Source organism: Musca domestica, unplaced genomic scaffold (genome assembly GCF_030504385.1).
Source record: "Musca domestica strain aabys unplaced genomic scaffold, Musca_domestica.polishedcontigs.V.1.1 29, whole genome shotgun sequence".
NCBI lineage: Eukaryota > Metazoa > Arthropoda > Insecta > Diptera > Muscidae > Musca > Musca domestica.
Window position 1 is genome coordinate 3,484,115 of NW_026712296.1, and position 16,065 is coordinate 3,500,179.

The 16,065-nt window shown below is 33.2% G+C and overlaps 1 protein-coding gene across 4 annotated transcripts in view; it reads left to right on the forward strand.

Moving 5' to 3' along the window:
• The window catches only part of LOC101894461 (uncharacterized), a 237,184-nt gene that overhangs the window by 185,108 nt on the left and 36,011 nt on the right, over window positions 1-16,065 (forward strand). For 3 of the 4 annotated variants that reach the window (XM_059124483.1, XM_059124484.1, XM_059124485.1), the window contains 3 exons: window positions 1,830-1,909; window positions 4,546-4,726; window positions 4,796-5,268. The exons of the other annotated variant lie outside the window; for it this stretch is intronic. In XM_059124483.1, coding sequence (XP_058980466.1) covers window positions 1,830-1,909; window positions 4,546-4,726; window positions 4,796-4,905 — 371 coding nt within the window. In that variant the 3' untranslated portion in view covers window positions 4,906-5,268. Of the gene's footprint in view, window positions 1-1,829; window positions 1,910-4,545; window positions 4,727-4,795; window positions 5,269-16,065 lie in introns of those variants that run through there. 4 annotated transcript variants of the gene reach the window in all.

A 16,065-nucleotide genomic window follows, 5' to 3' on the forward strand; every position in this document is an offset into this window, starting at 1 on the left:
TACATCGAATTCGGAGAAAATCGGTTTAGGTATAGCTATAGCTCTCATAATATGTTTCATCCGATTTGGTATTTAAATTCCTCACATTCGTAATATGCATTCGACAACAATGATATTTGGCACCAGATATCTTATAAAGCTCGGACATACTTTTACCAAATTTTATGGAGAACGGCTAAGATTTGGATATAGCTCCTATATGTATCCTAAATCCGATTTCAGGTTTATTGGGCAAATAATGGTTAATATCAGCACAAATCGAGCGAATTTCGGGACGTACGTTTCCATTTTCCCAAGGTTATATCGTGCACTCTATAGTAAACTATAACTGCTCTAAAGCCAAATGTTGATAGGTGGTAGGATCTACATGGAATAAATTCTTTTGGAACAGTGTTGGCTTGTTTGTTCGGGATATATAAGTATTTTGTTGTTGCAAAATGAAAAAAATTTATTAAAAAAAAGCAAGGCCACTGATGAGGATTGGTGGCTCTTTCCGAAACCTAGGTATTCCCTGCCTTACCCCCTTGTAAACATTACCATCGTTCTCCACTAATAAACAAAAGTTGTTTTTATAAAAACAACAATAAAGGGATTAAGTCTGACCATTTTGCAACAAAACAAATTAAATTCTTTTGTTACGGGAGCTCTACTAAATATGCATAGTGGTATGGGGTATCATATAGTCGGCCCCGCTTGACTTTGACCTTTCCTTAATGGTTTTTATAAAGGTTTTCTTACTGATAGAGGGTATTAAAAGTTTAGCCCGACTAAACTTAACGTTATTATTAGAAATTGTACAGAATAGATCTATTTATTTAAAAAAACGGCAATTTTTCGAAGTGAAAAAGTTTTGCACAAATATTTCTAGTTTTATACATATTCTACATGCAGCAGTAACACTATTTATTAGGTTATTTGAATGCCGATTCCTAATGGTACAGTATGTAAAAATATGTAGCACGGTCAAACTAAATTGCATTTTCACATGCATAATCACCCTGTAATTTACAAATACAGGATAATCAATACGATTTTTTTAGAAGTTAGTTTTAGGACAGGATATTATGACTTTAAAGGTTGCATTTACAGTGCGTTCCTTTAAGAGTACACCTGAGGCTTTGAAGTTAAAATTTTTGATTTTTCTGTGCAAAATGTTGATCTGAAATGGCGTTAGAGCACCGTCAAGATTACAACATTTTAAGAACAAAAGGTTTTCTTGTTACTATTAATGAATTTTCCCTAATAATTAAAATAAATGTACTCGTTGTCTTATATTGAGGAGAAATATAATTTAATGATTTCATAGAAAAAATTACCTTGATAAAATTATTCTGAAATCTGAAATTATTAAAATACCATCAACCATTACTCTCACATAGATCTTTCTACTAATCAAAAAGATCATTGCCACAAAAACTCAATTTGAGAGTCTAACTGGCAACACAAAATTGTTTAAGTGGAAATTTGCATGATTTGTTTGTTAAATGTGTTTTTACCTAGTTTAAGATAACATTTATTCGTTTTTTATATTAAAAAAATATAATATTTTTTTAAGTTCAACTAAAATTGTGTTCTGCATGATGAGTGTTAATTAAAAGTGATGCTATTAAAAAAAAAAAATCAAAAAATAAATTGATTTTAATCCCAAAAAAAAAAAAATAAATGCTTGCTTTGCCAAATAAAGGATTGATTGCATCTTCAATCCTTTGAGAAAGTGCAAGAAAAAAAACAATGTGCCTAAAAGCTGCTGTAAGTTGTGCCATTAACCAAACAATGCGTTTCGAAGAGAATTTGCTGAATTGAAAATTAATCGAAAACAACTCTTCTAGGACAACAAGGTTATCCTCAAGATGTACCAGTAAATTACAGCCGCGAAGAATTTGTTCCCATTGCTCCAATCTTTATTACGGTAAGTAGATAGACTTATTTTGGTACGGTTACATTGGTATTCAGAAATGATTTTTTTTTTGTGTTTGAGAGCTATAGATTTTTTTTTTGTTTTAAATCTTTCTTATAAAATATGTAGACACCAAATCTGACCCTAACTCAAACTTCATGCGAAATTTCTTGAAGATAGGGCCATAAGTGCATTCCCAAATAAAATTAAAAAAATTGGAAATGCAAATATGGTCCTATCTTTACGAAATTTAACATGAAGTTGGAGTTAGGATTCAAATAGCAGCCTACATATATATAATATTTTTTATAAATCATTTATTTGTTTATATTTTTATTTATTTATATTTACTTGTTAATTATTTTACTTATTTTAATTTAAATAACTTAAAATTAATATATAAAAGAGTAGTGAAATAACTGACAGACTTACCGAGAATCAACGCCCAGACGAAACTACTGAAGCTTCAATCTGGAAACTTTGCACGAGGGTTGGTCTTGGTACGTAGGCGTGGGATAATGCTTGGTTTATGGAAACTAGTGCTAAAAGGGTACAAAAAGTACTAAAATTGAATACTATGTGTTGGACAAAAAGAATGAGCCAGAAATTCGGAATGAGAGTCACTGATGTAGTGCGGGATAAATGTACCAAGGGTTTTTGGGTATTCCAACTTTATGGTTACGAAAAGTTCAAAAAAGGTACTAAACTACCAAAACGGTACCATTTGGTATTATGTGGACGGCTACAGCTAAAAAACTTGAGATTTGTAAGAGAATCAAGATTGGGAAGTAAGTTTGATATTTGAAGATGGTTTTGAAAATGGAAAAATGGTGTACATGGAACAAGGTGGAATTTCGAAATTTCGTAATGAGCTCCCTGTTGGAGGTAGGTTTGTGATAAAGAGGTTGTGTTTGGAAATGTATACTAAAAGTGCACTAAAAGTACTAAATAGTACGTACTATATATGGTACAATTTTGTATTGGATAAAAAGATAGTGCTTGAAAGCTGAAATTTGGTATTAGGGAGCATGTTCAGGTATGACCTGCACATATGGAGGTGGTTTTGGAAATGTGAAATTTTATTGCACCCTCCGATTTAGCTATGTCCGTCTGTCTGTTTGTGTGTCTGCCTGTCCGTCCATCTGTCTATTGTAACGAATTGAGATAAAAGGCTAAAATTTTGCATACATGCGTATTTTTCAGTAGAAAGGTTAGGTCCGTAAATGGGCCATTTCGGTCCACGTTTTCATATAGCCCCCATATAACGGTAGCGACATTATATATGGGAATTATTTGAAGTTCGTAATGGGTACTACAATCCTATGACAAAAAATTTCATTCGCAGGTTCACGTTTTCGTATAGCTCCCATATAACGGTACCTCCCGATATTCGATATTTTCATGATTTTAGCGACACTGGTATTGTTACAAATTTCGTATTGGAAGATCTTAATAAATACTAAAACCTACAGCTAAAAATTTTGTGTGCAGGTCAACATCTTCGTATAGCCCCCATAAAACGGTACCTCCCGATATTCGGTATTTTCATGATTTTTGCGACATTATTAACCGGAATTGTTACAAATTTCATATTTGAAGTTCGTAATGCGTACTACTACTATGAAAAAAAAAATTCGCAGGTCAACGTTTTCGTATAGCCACTATATAACGGTTTTCATTTAAGTGGTAGTTTTCGGAATTTTTTTTTTTGAAAATTTTCAATTTCCTTCCAAATGGTGGAGGATTTTAAAAAAATCGCCCGGACAAACTCAGCTGTTTTACTTGTTTTTAAGTTACTGAGATTTTGAGATTTTGCGGTGAGTTGTAGATTTTGCGGTGAGTTGTACATACTTTTGGAAGTATGTACTATAATTGCACGAAATGTACTAAATAGTACTAAATTTAGTATTCACTGCAAGTAAGATGTGGATGTGGTTTTGGAAATCCTTACTATAATTGTACAAACAGAACTACGTGTCTAAGTTTGGAAAATTTTTGTGTCTGGGATGAAGAGATGTAGAGTGTTTGGGATATTAATACTGAATTTTCTAAATCATGATATTGAGGTCACTGTTCTTTTCTAGGGTTTGCATATGGGAACGTTGAAATAGTTTTGGACAGAAAAATTGGATGTGGGTCCATTGTGAAAAAGACTTGTGAAAGACTTTTTTGAGTAAAAGGTAAACATTTTCCTAAGATACTTTCCAAAAAAGTAAAAACTTAAATAATTTATAAGACCTTGAAAATCTGAAATGTTAAGGTGCACGTTTTGCTGACGAAATAGCTGACACTTGCTAATTTAGAATATTTATTAATAAAAACTTTGACCTCAAGTTTATAAACATTCAAAAACAATGGAAGTATAGAGTAAAAACAAATATAATACTTAATTTAGTTAATAATTTTTTTTTGTAATTTTTAATTTTATTTATTAGTAAAATTGTTTATATTTAATTTCCTGTTCGATTGATTTATATGTAGATTTATGTACATTTTATTCATTTAATTACCATTATTTATTCGTGTATTTATTTACATATGTATTTCTTTATGTATTTATTTCTTTGTGTATTTAATTTCTGAATACCAAGCCTTCATACAAAACATATTTTGAATAGTTTTTCAACTAAATCTAATTGCCCTTCTAGCCCTTGAAAGATCACGCTGTAGCCATTGGACAAACTGCACGTTTTGAGTGCATTGTTCAATCGCATCCTACACCATCGGTAACATGGACTAGGAATGGTTACAATTTGGAATGCAGTCCCAAACACATTGTTGAATATCGTAATGGTGTATGTCGTCTCACCATACCCCAGGCATATCCAGGTATGACCAATCCTACTCCCATATATTTACATAATCGAATAATCACAAATATATTCATTTGCATTGCAGAGGATGCTGGTACCTATTCATGCACTGCTGCTAATCCTTTGGGCGTTGCCACATCGAACGCCAAATTGGAAGTCAATAATCAATACAAGGCTGTCCACATTTTCAAATAGATTTAAGTTCATTCAGTGTTTTTGTATAATTATTTATGCCATGATTATGAAGATACAACTACTACTACCACTACTCTTACAATTATTCTACTCATACTACTATGATATGATATCTAAGGATCGATGTTGTTGTAGATCTGTGTACACACATTGGGGAGTCGCTATAGCCAACAGGAGGAAATTACGAATACTTTTAAACAAACGATCGGATGAATCCCATTTGCTTTTTGACATTTGTATTGAATTATGTTTGTCTTTACGTGTTACACATACGTTTACATATTTATATTATTTAAATTACTTAAATTATTATTATCACTATTCTCCATATAAATTTGTATCACTAATATTGTTATCGATTTATCGAATGCATTTTAAACTCATACGTTCTTATGTGTTGTTGTCACACTCACCAATTCTTTGGATAACCCAACACCAACAATGTTTGTATACCCAACAAAAGCGTCAGCATGTTGCTGTAGCTGCTTTTGCGGCTGCTGATGGCAACATGTTGCCGGCAACGTTGTCTTAGCATATGTGGAAATTAGGGATGAATCCATAATAAAGACGACCCCGATTGACTCCAAAAAAAATGTGTTTCATTTTCTTATTTTAAATTTAATTTGATATTTGATTTTTTAGCATCTTTTTTAAGAAATCTGACCAAAAATTTAACTGAAAAATTTAAAAATTAATATAATGCGACCAAAATCTAGAGAATGGAATAACACATTGACAGAATAACTTCTTAGTCCTACAGACGTGATATTGTTTAAATACCAACCTATTATTTAAATATTGACTTGTAAATAATTCCCATTGCAAACATTTAATTAGGAAACACATTAATTTGTAATGGTAATATTGCTTTACCAAGCAATTTCCGAGATATTACCGTAATTAAAAGTCGAATAATCCCTGGGATGGTTATAATATAACATATTCCATTATACAGGGTGAGATAAGAAAACTGCAACAAACTGAAATGCCATAATTTTTATTTTTTTTTTAATTTTATTGAATGAAAGCAAAAAATGTCGGAAATAGCATCAATTTTAGAATAAGTTTAGATTTGTTCGAATTGGTCACATTTGGCACGAATTATGGCCTTCAAACGGCCAATGAAACCGTCACACGCTGCCCGAATGTTACTCTGCGGTATTGTAGCTCATTCTCGGCGAAGCGCTTGCTTGAGGTGATCGACACTTTGGTATTTTTTAGTGCCAACCTTGCTTTCCAAAATACTCCAGACACAATAGTCCAACGGATTTGGTATCCGGAGATTTTGGTGGTCATTGTGCGCTGGAAATGAAGCGAGGAAACTCATTTTGTAACCATTTTTGGCTGGCGCGTGCTGTTTGCAATGGTGCTGAGTCCTGTTGGAATGTCCAATGTCTGCCGCCAAAATGTTTGCCGCCCAAGGCTTTAATACACCCTCCAGAATATTTTCGTGATAATATTCGGCATTTATTCTGATGCCACGGTCGATTAATAAAAGCGGAGAGCGACCATCGGCTGTTTTGGCGGCCCACATCATCACCATGGCCGGCGCTTGAATTCTGGTGGCCAACCGAAGGTGCACGTTTTCAGCTGACCTCTTTGGCAAGTAAACACAATCATTTTGTTTGTTTACAAACTGCTGGACAACGAATGTCTTCTCATCGAAAAAAACCCAAATTCGGTAGTTCACCAATTTCGGCCAAGCGAAGCAACTCTTTAGTTCTTTTGAGTCTATTTTTTTCCGTTGTAGTGTAAGTTCTTGCACTTTTTGGAATTTCAAGGGCTTTACCCCGAGCTCATTTTTCAATATTTGCCGAATGGAATATTACGATATGTTCCATATGTTTGCCGAATGGAATATTACGCTTCTTTTCTTTTAGAATCATTTCTGCTGATGTTGCCGTTATCTTCCGTCCACTTCCTTGACGTCGGGCTACGTTACCGATATCACGGTATCGAGCGATGGTTCGAGACACAAAATATTTATTCACATATAAATGCTGGAGTGCTCTTACGATAGCCCCTTGTGGTTTTCCAGCCAAATATAAAGAAATCACACTATCACGATTTAATTCCATCACGTATGGGCTAGAAAATGAGTGTATCGGTCCACGTTTTCTTTTAGCCCCCCATAAAAAAGTAGCTCCTGATATTCAGCATTTGGATGATGGTAGCTACATTTTCTAACGAAATTGTTTGCAATTTGGTATTGTGTCTCCTTACTTGTCACTATTTTTTCTAGCAAAAAGTTCCAATATAAGTCCTGCTCTTCCTTCACATAACGGTACCTCCTGATATTCGGTAGTTTGATAATTTTGGGCACATTTTCACACATAATTGTTTCAAATTTTGCATGTGGGTTATTGTTCGTGGATAGGAGTGAAATTAGGCTTGGTTTTTTTTAAATTCGGACTAGAACGTACTAAAAAGCATTAAATTTCGTACATTTTGATATTTTGTGAACGGATATAGCTAAAATCTTGAAATGCGTACTAAAAAGTACTAAATTTTGGTACTTCTGTATGTGATTAACTTGGATGTCTAAAACTTGGCATTACGATGTGCGTTGTGGTTGATTTGGAAATATGTACTATAAAGTTCGAAAAGTAATAAATAGTATAAGCGTTGGTATTTGTGGAAGAAATAGAGCTGGAAATCTAACATTTGGAGTGAGAGTCTTTGATATTGAGTAGGATAGACAAAGTAAAATGTTTTCTTTTTTTTTTTTTGAAATTCTTACAATACGTGTACCAAAAGTTCTTCGATGGCCTAAATTTGGTACCATTATTAGAATTATGAGAATCAATTCTTCGAAATGGGGTTGATATAAGAATGTGGTTTTGGAAATGTATGCTAAGTGTAAGAACTGTAATAAATGGTATTAGATTTGATACAATTTTGTGTTGCTGGTAATTGAAAATAAAAATTGAATTTTTACACTATTTGTGCACAAAAAGTACTATATTTGTTACAATTTGTTATTTGGATGAGCAGAGGTGGTTCTCCACTAATAAACAAACGTTGTTTTTATAAAAACAACATTAATGGAATTAAGCCTGACCATTTTGCAACAACAAAATACCATGGTATCCCGAACAAACATGTCAACACTGTTCTAAAACTACTACATAGTACTAAATTTGGCATTGAGTGAATTGATAAGGCTCTTATTTGATATTGGGGTCACCATTGCACAGTTGTCGCTGTCATTGGCCAAAATTCAAAAAATGAAAATCAGATATTTATTGTCAAATGTGTACACATGAACTCTTAAGAGGTTAAGCTTTTTAGAAAATATAATAATCTTGGCTTCATTCTAACGGGACACTTCGAAAATAGCATCAAAAAATAAAAAATGTAGTTAATTGCTTTTTTCAGTGGGATCAGTAAAAAAAGAGTAAAAATAGATCTGTATTTCAAAATTAAATACATTTTAAAATGACAATTCTGAATCCTCCAATGTGATTTTTTTTTACGCCATTAGTAATGGTCCTAAGTTGCTAGAAGTGCTAATTTAACTTTCAGATTTTGTCAGATTTGTATGTTATGCCCAATATACTGAAGTGACTTCGCTCCAATTTTATCAGTTCTATGGTGCTAGTGAGATAGAATATGTTTTTGTTGTTTGGGATTGACAAGGATATAATTGAGGGGTGTTCAATAATGTAGCCTGTATTGTCTTCTGGGTATAATATTAATGTCCAAAGGCCTTTGCACTGGAAACGGCTAAAGAGTTAACAAATAGATATCCATGGCACTATCTTCCACCCGCAGCTAATAAAATTTTAATACATATAAATTTGTCATTGTATCGATTGGAGAATTATAGGAGGTGGCCGTGGAGCATTTGATTTACTTGAATAACACTGAAATTGTTTATTTTGTTTACAAAAAAAATTGCCTATTTTGTTTACAAAAAAATAATCAAATTTGGAATTTTGATTTGTATAAAAAATACTTCTATTTTTGAAGGTACCTTTACAGGGGGATTTGTATAAAAATTACTTCTATTTTTGGAGGTACCTTTACAGGGGTCTCTACCTGAAGGCGGGCCGTTCCAAATAATTTTCAGTAAGACTATTTTTTAGCTCTTTAGAACGTAAAATGTCAAATAACAGAACAATCTAGTGTGGAAATGTGACAAAAATTGGGCAAATAACCCTTATTCGGGAGGTACGTTGTAAGGGGACCATGCCAAAACATACATCGACCATATCCATTTTGTCACATTTTTTATTTTTATCTCATCAAGGTACCATAACCAAAGAATCATATTGATATCTGCACTGAGAGTATTTTTGGCCGCTATTCCCATACGACCTCGACCACTGTGCATTGGTATGAGGTTGAGATATAGAGGTGGTTTTAAAAATGTGCACAAAAATTATACGAAAAGTACTAAATGTTACTAAATTTGGTATTGAGTGAATGTATAGAGCTGATGGTATATAAACTTTGCCATTCCGTTTGTAAAAACCCTAAATATTTGTCGTAGACCCCATAAAGTATATATATTGTTTTCTTTTATTTGACGTAGAGCCTCAAAAATTGGCACAAGAATCGGTATCGTGTCTACGATGGTTGGTGTTGAAAATGATATATATGATGATATATAATGAGGTATAGCCGCCATATAACGGTACCTCCCCATATTCGGTACTTTTTGCATTTTCGCCACACTTTTCCATGAATTTGTATAAAAATTGTGCTCTAGCTCCGTATGTAAAGGTCCACATTTTCGATTATCTCCATATAACGGCACCCCTCGATATTCGGTATTCTGATGGTTTATGTCACATTTTCCACGGATTTGTCTAAAAATTGGTATTTGTAATTTATAATGAGTTCTAGCCCTGGTGGCGGAACATTGTATCTATAGGTTCACGTTTTTGTATAGCCCTAATATTAGCCCCTCCCGATATTCGGTATTTTGATCATTTTTGCCAAAATTTGGCACAAGAATTTATATTGTGTCTTGGATGGTGGGTATTGAAAATGAGATACATCGGTCTACGTCCTGGTATATCCGCCATATAACGGTACCTTTCGATATTCGGTATATTGATGATATTCGCCACGCTTTTCCATGAATTTGTCCAAAAATTGATATATGTAGGTCAAAATGGGTTCTAGCTCCGTATGTAAAGGTCCACGTTTTTGTATATCCCCCATATAACGGTACCTCTCAATTTTTTGGTATTTTGATGGTTTTAGCCACACTTTCCACGGATTTGTCTAAAAATTGGTATTTGTAAGTCATAATGAGTTCCAGCTCCGATGGCGAAACATTGCATGTATAGGTCCTTGTAGTCACATTTACCCACGAACTTTTTTCAAATTTGACATTGAAGACTAGCAATAGATAACCATCCTTGTAGTATAATGTTGTCTATGGGCCCCATATAACGGCTTCACTTACATTATGGTTTTTTGAAATGTTTAACAGCATTATCCAAACGATCTTGCTTGAAGTTGTAGTTTAAAGTGGAATACATTTGAATTCAGATACTTTTATTTAAAAATGTTTTCTCTACCCCATGGTGGAGGGTGGATGGTAGTAATGGATGAAATGTAATTGAAATTAAATAAAACTTAAAATTTAGCATTCATATCTATGTCTACATCCAATATGGAAGCGCTCAGTTTTTTCCTTAACAGAAACAGCGCCATCTTTGTGTAACTTTTTGAAATCTTGCATTTGTAGGCAATTTTATTAAGAGATGGCAGCATAAGTTTCAAAATGAAAAACAATTTTAACAAAAATTCCTATACACACACATAGAAATAATTTTACAAGTAGCCAGAAAATACGAAAAAACGCGGTTGTTTATGATAAAGACAACACAGATATATTTTTAGTAGTATTAGTATTTTTCATCGCAAATACAAACACCATCACAGATTTGAAAAAACACCAATATTTGAGTGAAAAGAAGGAAATTCTTGGCACTTTTCCAAAAAGCACAAAATAAAATGGGTTGAATATACAAATATAAAGAAAATAGTTTTTGGTTTCTTCATCTAATGTTTCTATTCTTTATTTGCGAATTGAATATTTTAAATAGACCTAAAATTTTTATTTAAAAAATATAAGTCTGGATCCAGTTCTATAAAAAATATATTAAATGATAAATATTTTTTCAATTGAAATATTATTTGCTTATTATGTAAGGCAGATTTAACTAAAAAAAAATCATTAAAATCCCTAGGCACAAAAAATTGGAATTTAAACAAAACTGTTTGCCAAGAACCTACACAAGAAGCTTTTCAATAAACAAACGTCTTGTGTTCCTTTATAATTCATAAATAACAACAGAGCAGCAATTTTTTGCTAGACAAACGTTTTTTTGGCTTCGGAATTGAAATCAAATACTGATGCTCGAGATTGTAGCTTTAATTGTGATAGCCACGCGCCTAGTTGTTTTCGATGGCTGGCTGGCTGACTGGTGTAAACACTAAACCCATTATCTTGCCAGCTATTAGTAGCGCAAAAAATAAAGCGTGCAATAATAAAGAAAATGTCGTTTTTTCTAGCCAGGTGATCTCAAGGTATTTCATTCACTTTTCTGGGATTCTACCGCCAAATAAATGACAAACAAATGGATTCTGTTTTACGTTTGACATAAACACAGCAACTGACATCGCATCATCCTTGACATTGCTTCACAAGTCATTAGCATTTGTTAGGTTTTAATTTTTTAGATAATTGAAAATAGTTTGGGATTTTTTATAGGACACAGACGAAATTTTAATTATAAAGTCTCATTAAAATAAAAATAGTTAGCAATGTTAGGTGATTTAAACCGCTTAGGCGATATGTAATTAATTGGGAAAGCCTATGGAATAGAATTTTGAAATCCTATTTTTGGATTTTTCAAACTTTTATTTGTCATTTTTTTCTATAAATGTGGTATTTATATTAACATGGCCCTGTCATGAGCTGTTATTCTAGAGAGTATAGACACAAACCATCTACTCAGAATGCATTTTGTCTAGTCTTTCCCATTTTATGTCTTTGGTAATTGGTTATTTCTAAAAAATCTTGAAAAATACTTTACTTTCCTCATTACCATTAAAAAAGTAACGGCTACGCAGCTCGAGGCTCGGCATCGGAAAATGAAGAAACACATATAATAAAATGAGTCGTTGATGTAGATGTGAGAGTTTGAGCACATCTTAATGGTCGACACTGAGGCATAATGTATAGCGTACTTAACAACAAACGGGAAGATTGTGAGTTCAATACCAACTAACAAAATAACAAGTAAAAAAATTAAGTTCGGCCGAGCCTATAGACAATTTTATACTTCTAGGATTGCCATCTACCTAATCTTCTAAAATAGGGTAAGTGTACCAGTAGTCGGCACTTGGATTTTCGCGTTTTTAATCGCTTACCATTCTGAGTGGAACATTTCAATTATTACAAAGTTAATTTATTCAGATTCGAAATTTTGTATAGTTTTTACAATAATAAATAAAGTTTTAATAACTTTTTATTAAATTTCATAAATTTGTAGTTTTACTAAAATAATGCTTTTTTGCCAGTAGTCGGCACCACTTGCCAATTGTCGGTATGGCATTTTCCAACAGTCGGCATACCAATTTTTTTGTAAGAATAATTAATAATAATAAATTAATTCATTAAAATATAATATTTTTGTTTAGTTAAACTGATTCGACGTCTTTGTTGTACTTTTGTTAAGAATATGAATTGTTGAGGACCTTCGCAGACAAAAATTTATTTTTTATTAGAATAATTCATCTTTTCTTAGCGAAATTGTGCACAAAGATAGCTGACAATATATTTGAAGTAAACAAAATACATTTAGTTATAATAGTTTCATTTATTTGGGTTTAAAAATAAAAAGTGGCGACAAAGACCTAAAATGGTAAAGACTAGACAAAATGCATTTTGAGCAAATGGTTTGTGTCTACAATACATAGATTAACAGCTAATGGCAAAGACATATTAATATAAAATCCACAATTACAGAAACGGATAACAAATAAAAATTTGAAAAATCCAAAATTTTGGTGTCAAAATTCTATTCCATGGGCCTTTCCGAAAATTTGCATATTGCCTTATCGGTTTAAATCAGTTAACATTGGTAACTATGTTGTTATGATATCGTAACAACAGAGGTATTTCCACAGGGTTACCATATTTTGACTCTGTCTTGTCCTATCTTTACACTTACAAATACCAATTTTTGGACAGATCCTTGGCAAATGTGGCAAAAATCATCATCCGAAAGGCTTGGCTGATATGCCTATTTAGTATCTGATCTAAGTCTAACATAAATATTAACTTTATATGAGATATGAGATAATTTTTGATACATGTGGCCGAAGTATTCCACTTTATCTAATTCTGATAAAAAAATATTGGAATGTACACAATTTAAAGATAATCGAGCACTTTTTACAATTCTATAGGAATAATTGTTAGTCAAAGTTGAACTAGCAGGAGTGGACCGAAATATAGATCTATGGTGAACATAAAAATTGAGATACACAAAAGTTTAAGCAAAATCGCTGAATTCGCTGTTAAGAGAAAACAATTTAGAACAGTGTGGCTTGTTTGTTCGGGATACCGTAGTATTTTGTTTTTGCAAAATGGTCTGGCTTTATCCCTTTATTGTTGTTTTTATAAAAACAACGTTTGTTTATTAGTGGAGAACGATGGTAATGTTTACCAGGGGGTAAGGCAGGGAATACCTAGGTTTCGGAAAGAGCCACCAATCTTCATCAGTTCCCTTGTTTTTGCCTGGGATATTCTCCCCAGAAGTTATTTTAAAAATAACTTCTATGACAAAAAACATTTTTTACCCAAGTGACGAGATCGTAGCTCAATAGAAGAGGAACCAAAGAATTAAATAAAACTAAAATTCTCTTGGAAAGTCTTCTAAATCTTACAACCGCACTTATAAACATTTACATCTTTCTCCACTTGTTATGCTTTCGTTCAGCCTGAACGAAGTAGCATAACCATGTAAGTTGGTTTTGTCTGTTACAACAAAAACCCCTTCGTCGACCGTGCCTTGTCTATTAATAGAACAGTGTGGCTTGTTTGTTCGGGATACCGTAGTATTTTGTTTTTGCAAAATGGTCTGGCTTTATCCCTTTATCGTTGTTTTTATAAAAACAACGTTTGTTTATTAGTGGAGAACGATGGTAATGTTTACCAGGGGGTAAGGCAGGGAATACCTAGGTTTCGGAAAGAGCCACCAATCTTCATCAGTTCCCTTGTTTTTGCCTGGGATATTCTCCCCAGAAGTTATTTTAAAAATAACTTCTATGACAAAAAACATTTTTTACCCAAGTGACGAGATCGTAAGCTCAATAGAAGAGGAACCAAAGAATTAAATAAAACTAAAATTCTCTTGGAAAGTCTTCTAAATTTTACAACCGCACTTATATTTATTTATTCAAAATGTTGAACCTTAGTAGGGAAGATACCTCAAGGAGTGAACCGATATAATTTTATTTTCGCACCAGATCTTGTGTTAGTGCAAATATTGGAATGTGTGAAGCTTAGATTGCATCTATGTTTGACAATAATATTTCGATTTACCAAGTTTGGACAATATCTGATATTCCCTTAGATAGTTAGCGTGCGTATCAGCCAGCCAGGTAGACAGACGAACGGACACCCCTAGATCGACTCTCAGCCATATGGTATAAAAAGCAGTTAAGTTCCACCGGGCCTAACTTTTTATACCCTCCACCACCAAAGTAACGAATATCGGGAGGATCAAGACCTTAACAATGTTTATATATAAATTGTTCGGCTACCGAAGTAGATCCTTTGACGAAATTCAAATACTGAATTTTAATTGACGTGGCTTAAATCGTTAAAATATTGAATATCAAGAAGTACCATTCTGTAGGGACTTGTACCTACAAAGATATTGTTCTTCCACCGTAGAACCTGTAATGAACTCTAAATATCGAATATTAAGCTATTCCGATATGAACTGATGCTGAAATCGTCAAAATACCGATTAACGGGAGGTACAATTACATAAGGGCTATACGAAAACGTGGTAGAGGGTAGAATAGATTATGAACTCCCAATATAGAGTTTTAAGCAATTCCGCTAGAAATTGAAGCTGAACTCGTCAAAATATCGAATATCAAAAATGTGGACCTTTATAGCCTATAGAACTCATTATTAACTATAATTAAAACCAAGAAAATACCGAATATGGGAAAGTACATTTATATGGAGGCTATACGAAAACGTTAACCGATAAAGCGCAGCTTCGAATCTGGCCTGCCTGCAGACAAAAGACAATTCTATTTAAAATCTTAGTTTTCTGTCACATGCCATTTGAACTCTAACGTGATTACAAAAGGCGAACAGACGGAAGGACTTACGGAAAATTACTATATCGACTTAAAATTTTACGCGGATCAAAGATATATCCATTTTAGTGGATGAGTATTGCGATTAGTTACAAACGGGATGATGAACTTAATATAACCAACATAGTATGTATGGCGGAGGATATAAAAAGAGCGAGTCACCACGTTCTATTCATATTTTTAATTCAAATTTTGAAATGAAATGAAGAATATTTTTGTCTATTACGTCATTCATCTAAAATAATGTTGTGGAGAACGTAATTTTAATACCGTCCACCATTTGGAAAAAATCGTCCAAAAATACCGTTCAAATGAAAACCGAGGCCATACGAAGACGTAATTTTTTGTCATAGGTTGTAGTACCGATTCCGAACTTCAAATAATTCTGGTGAATATTGTCGCTAAAATCATCAAAATACCGAATATCGGAAGGCATCGTTATATGGAGGCTATATGAAGACGTGGACCTGCAATTTTCTGTCACAGGCTGTGGTGCCCATTAGGAACTTTAAATACGTAATTTAAAACAATTCCGGTAAATAAAACATGGCCGGCGCTTGAGTTTTGGTGGCCAATCGTAGGTACACATTTTCAGCTGACCTCCTTGGCAAGTAAACACGATCAGTTTGTTTGTTTACAAACGGCTGGACAACGAATGTTTTCTCATCGGAGAAAACCAAATTCGGCAGTTCACCACTTTCGGCCAAGCGAAGCAACTCTTTAGCTCATTTAAGTCTATTTTCTTTCCGTTGCGGTGTAAATTCTTGCACTTTTTGGAATTTCAATGGCTTT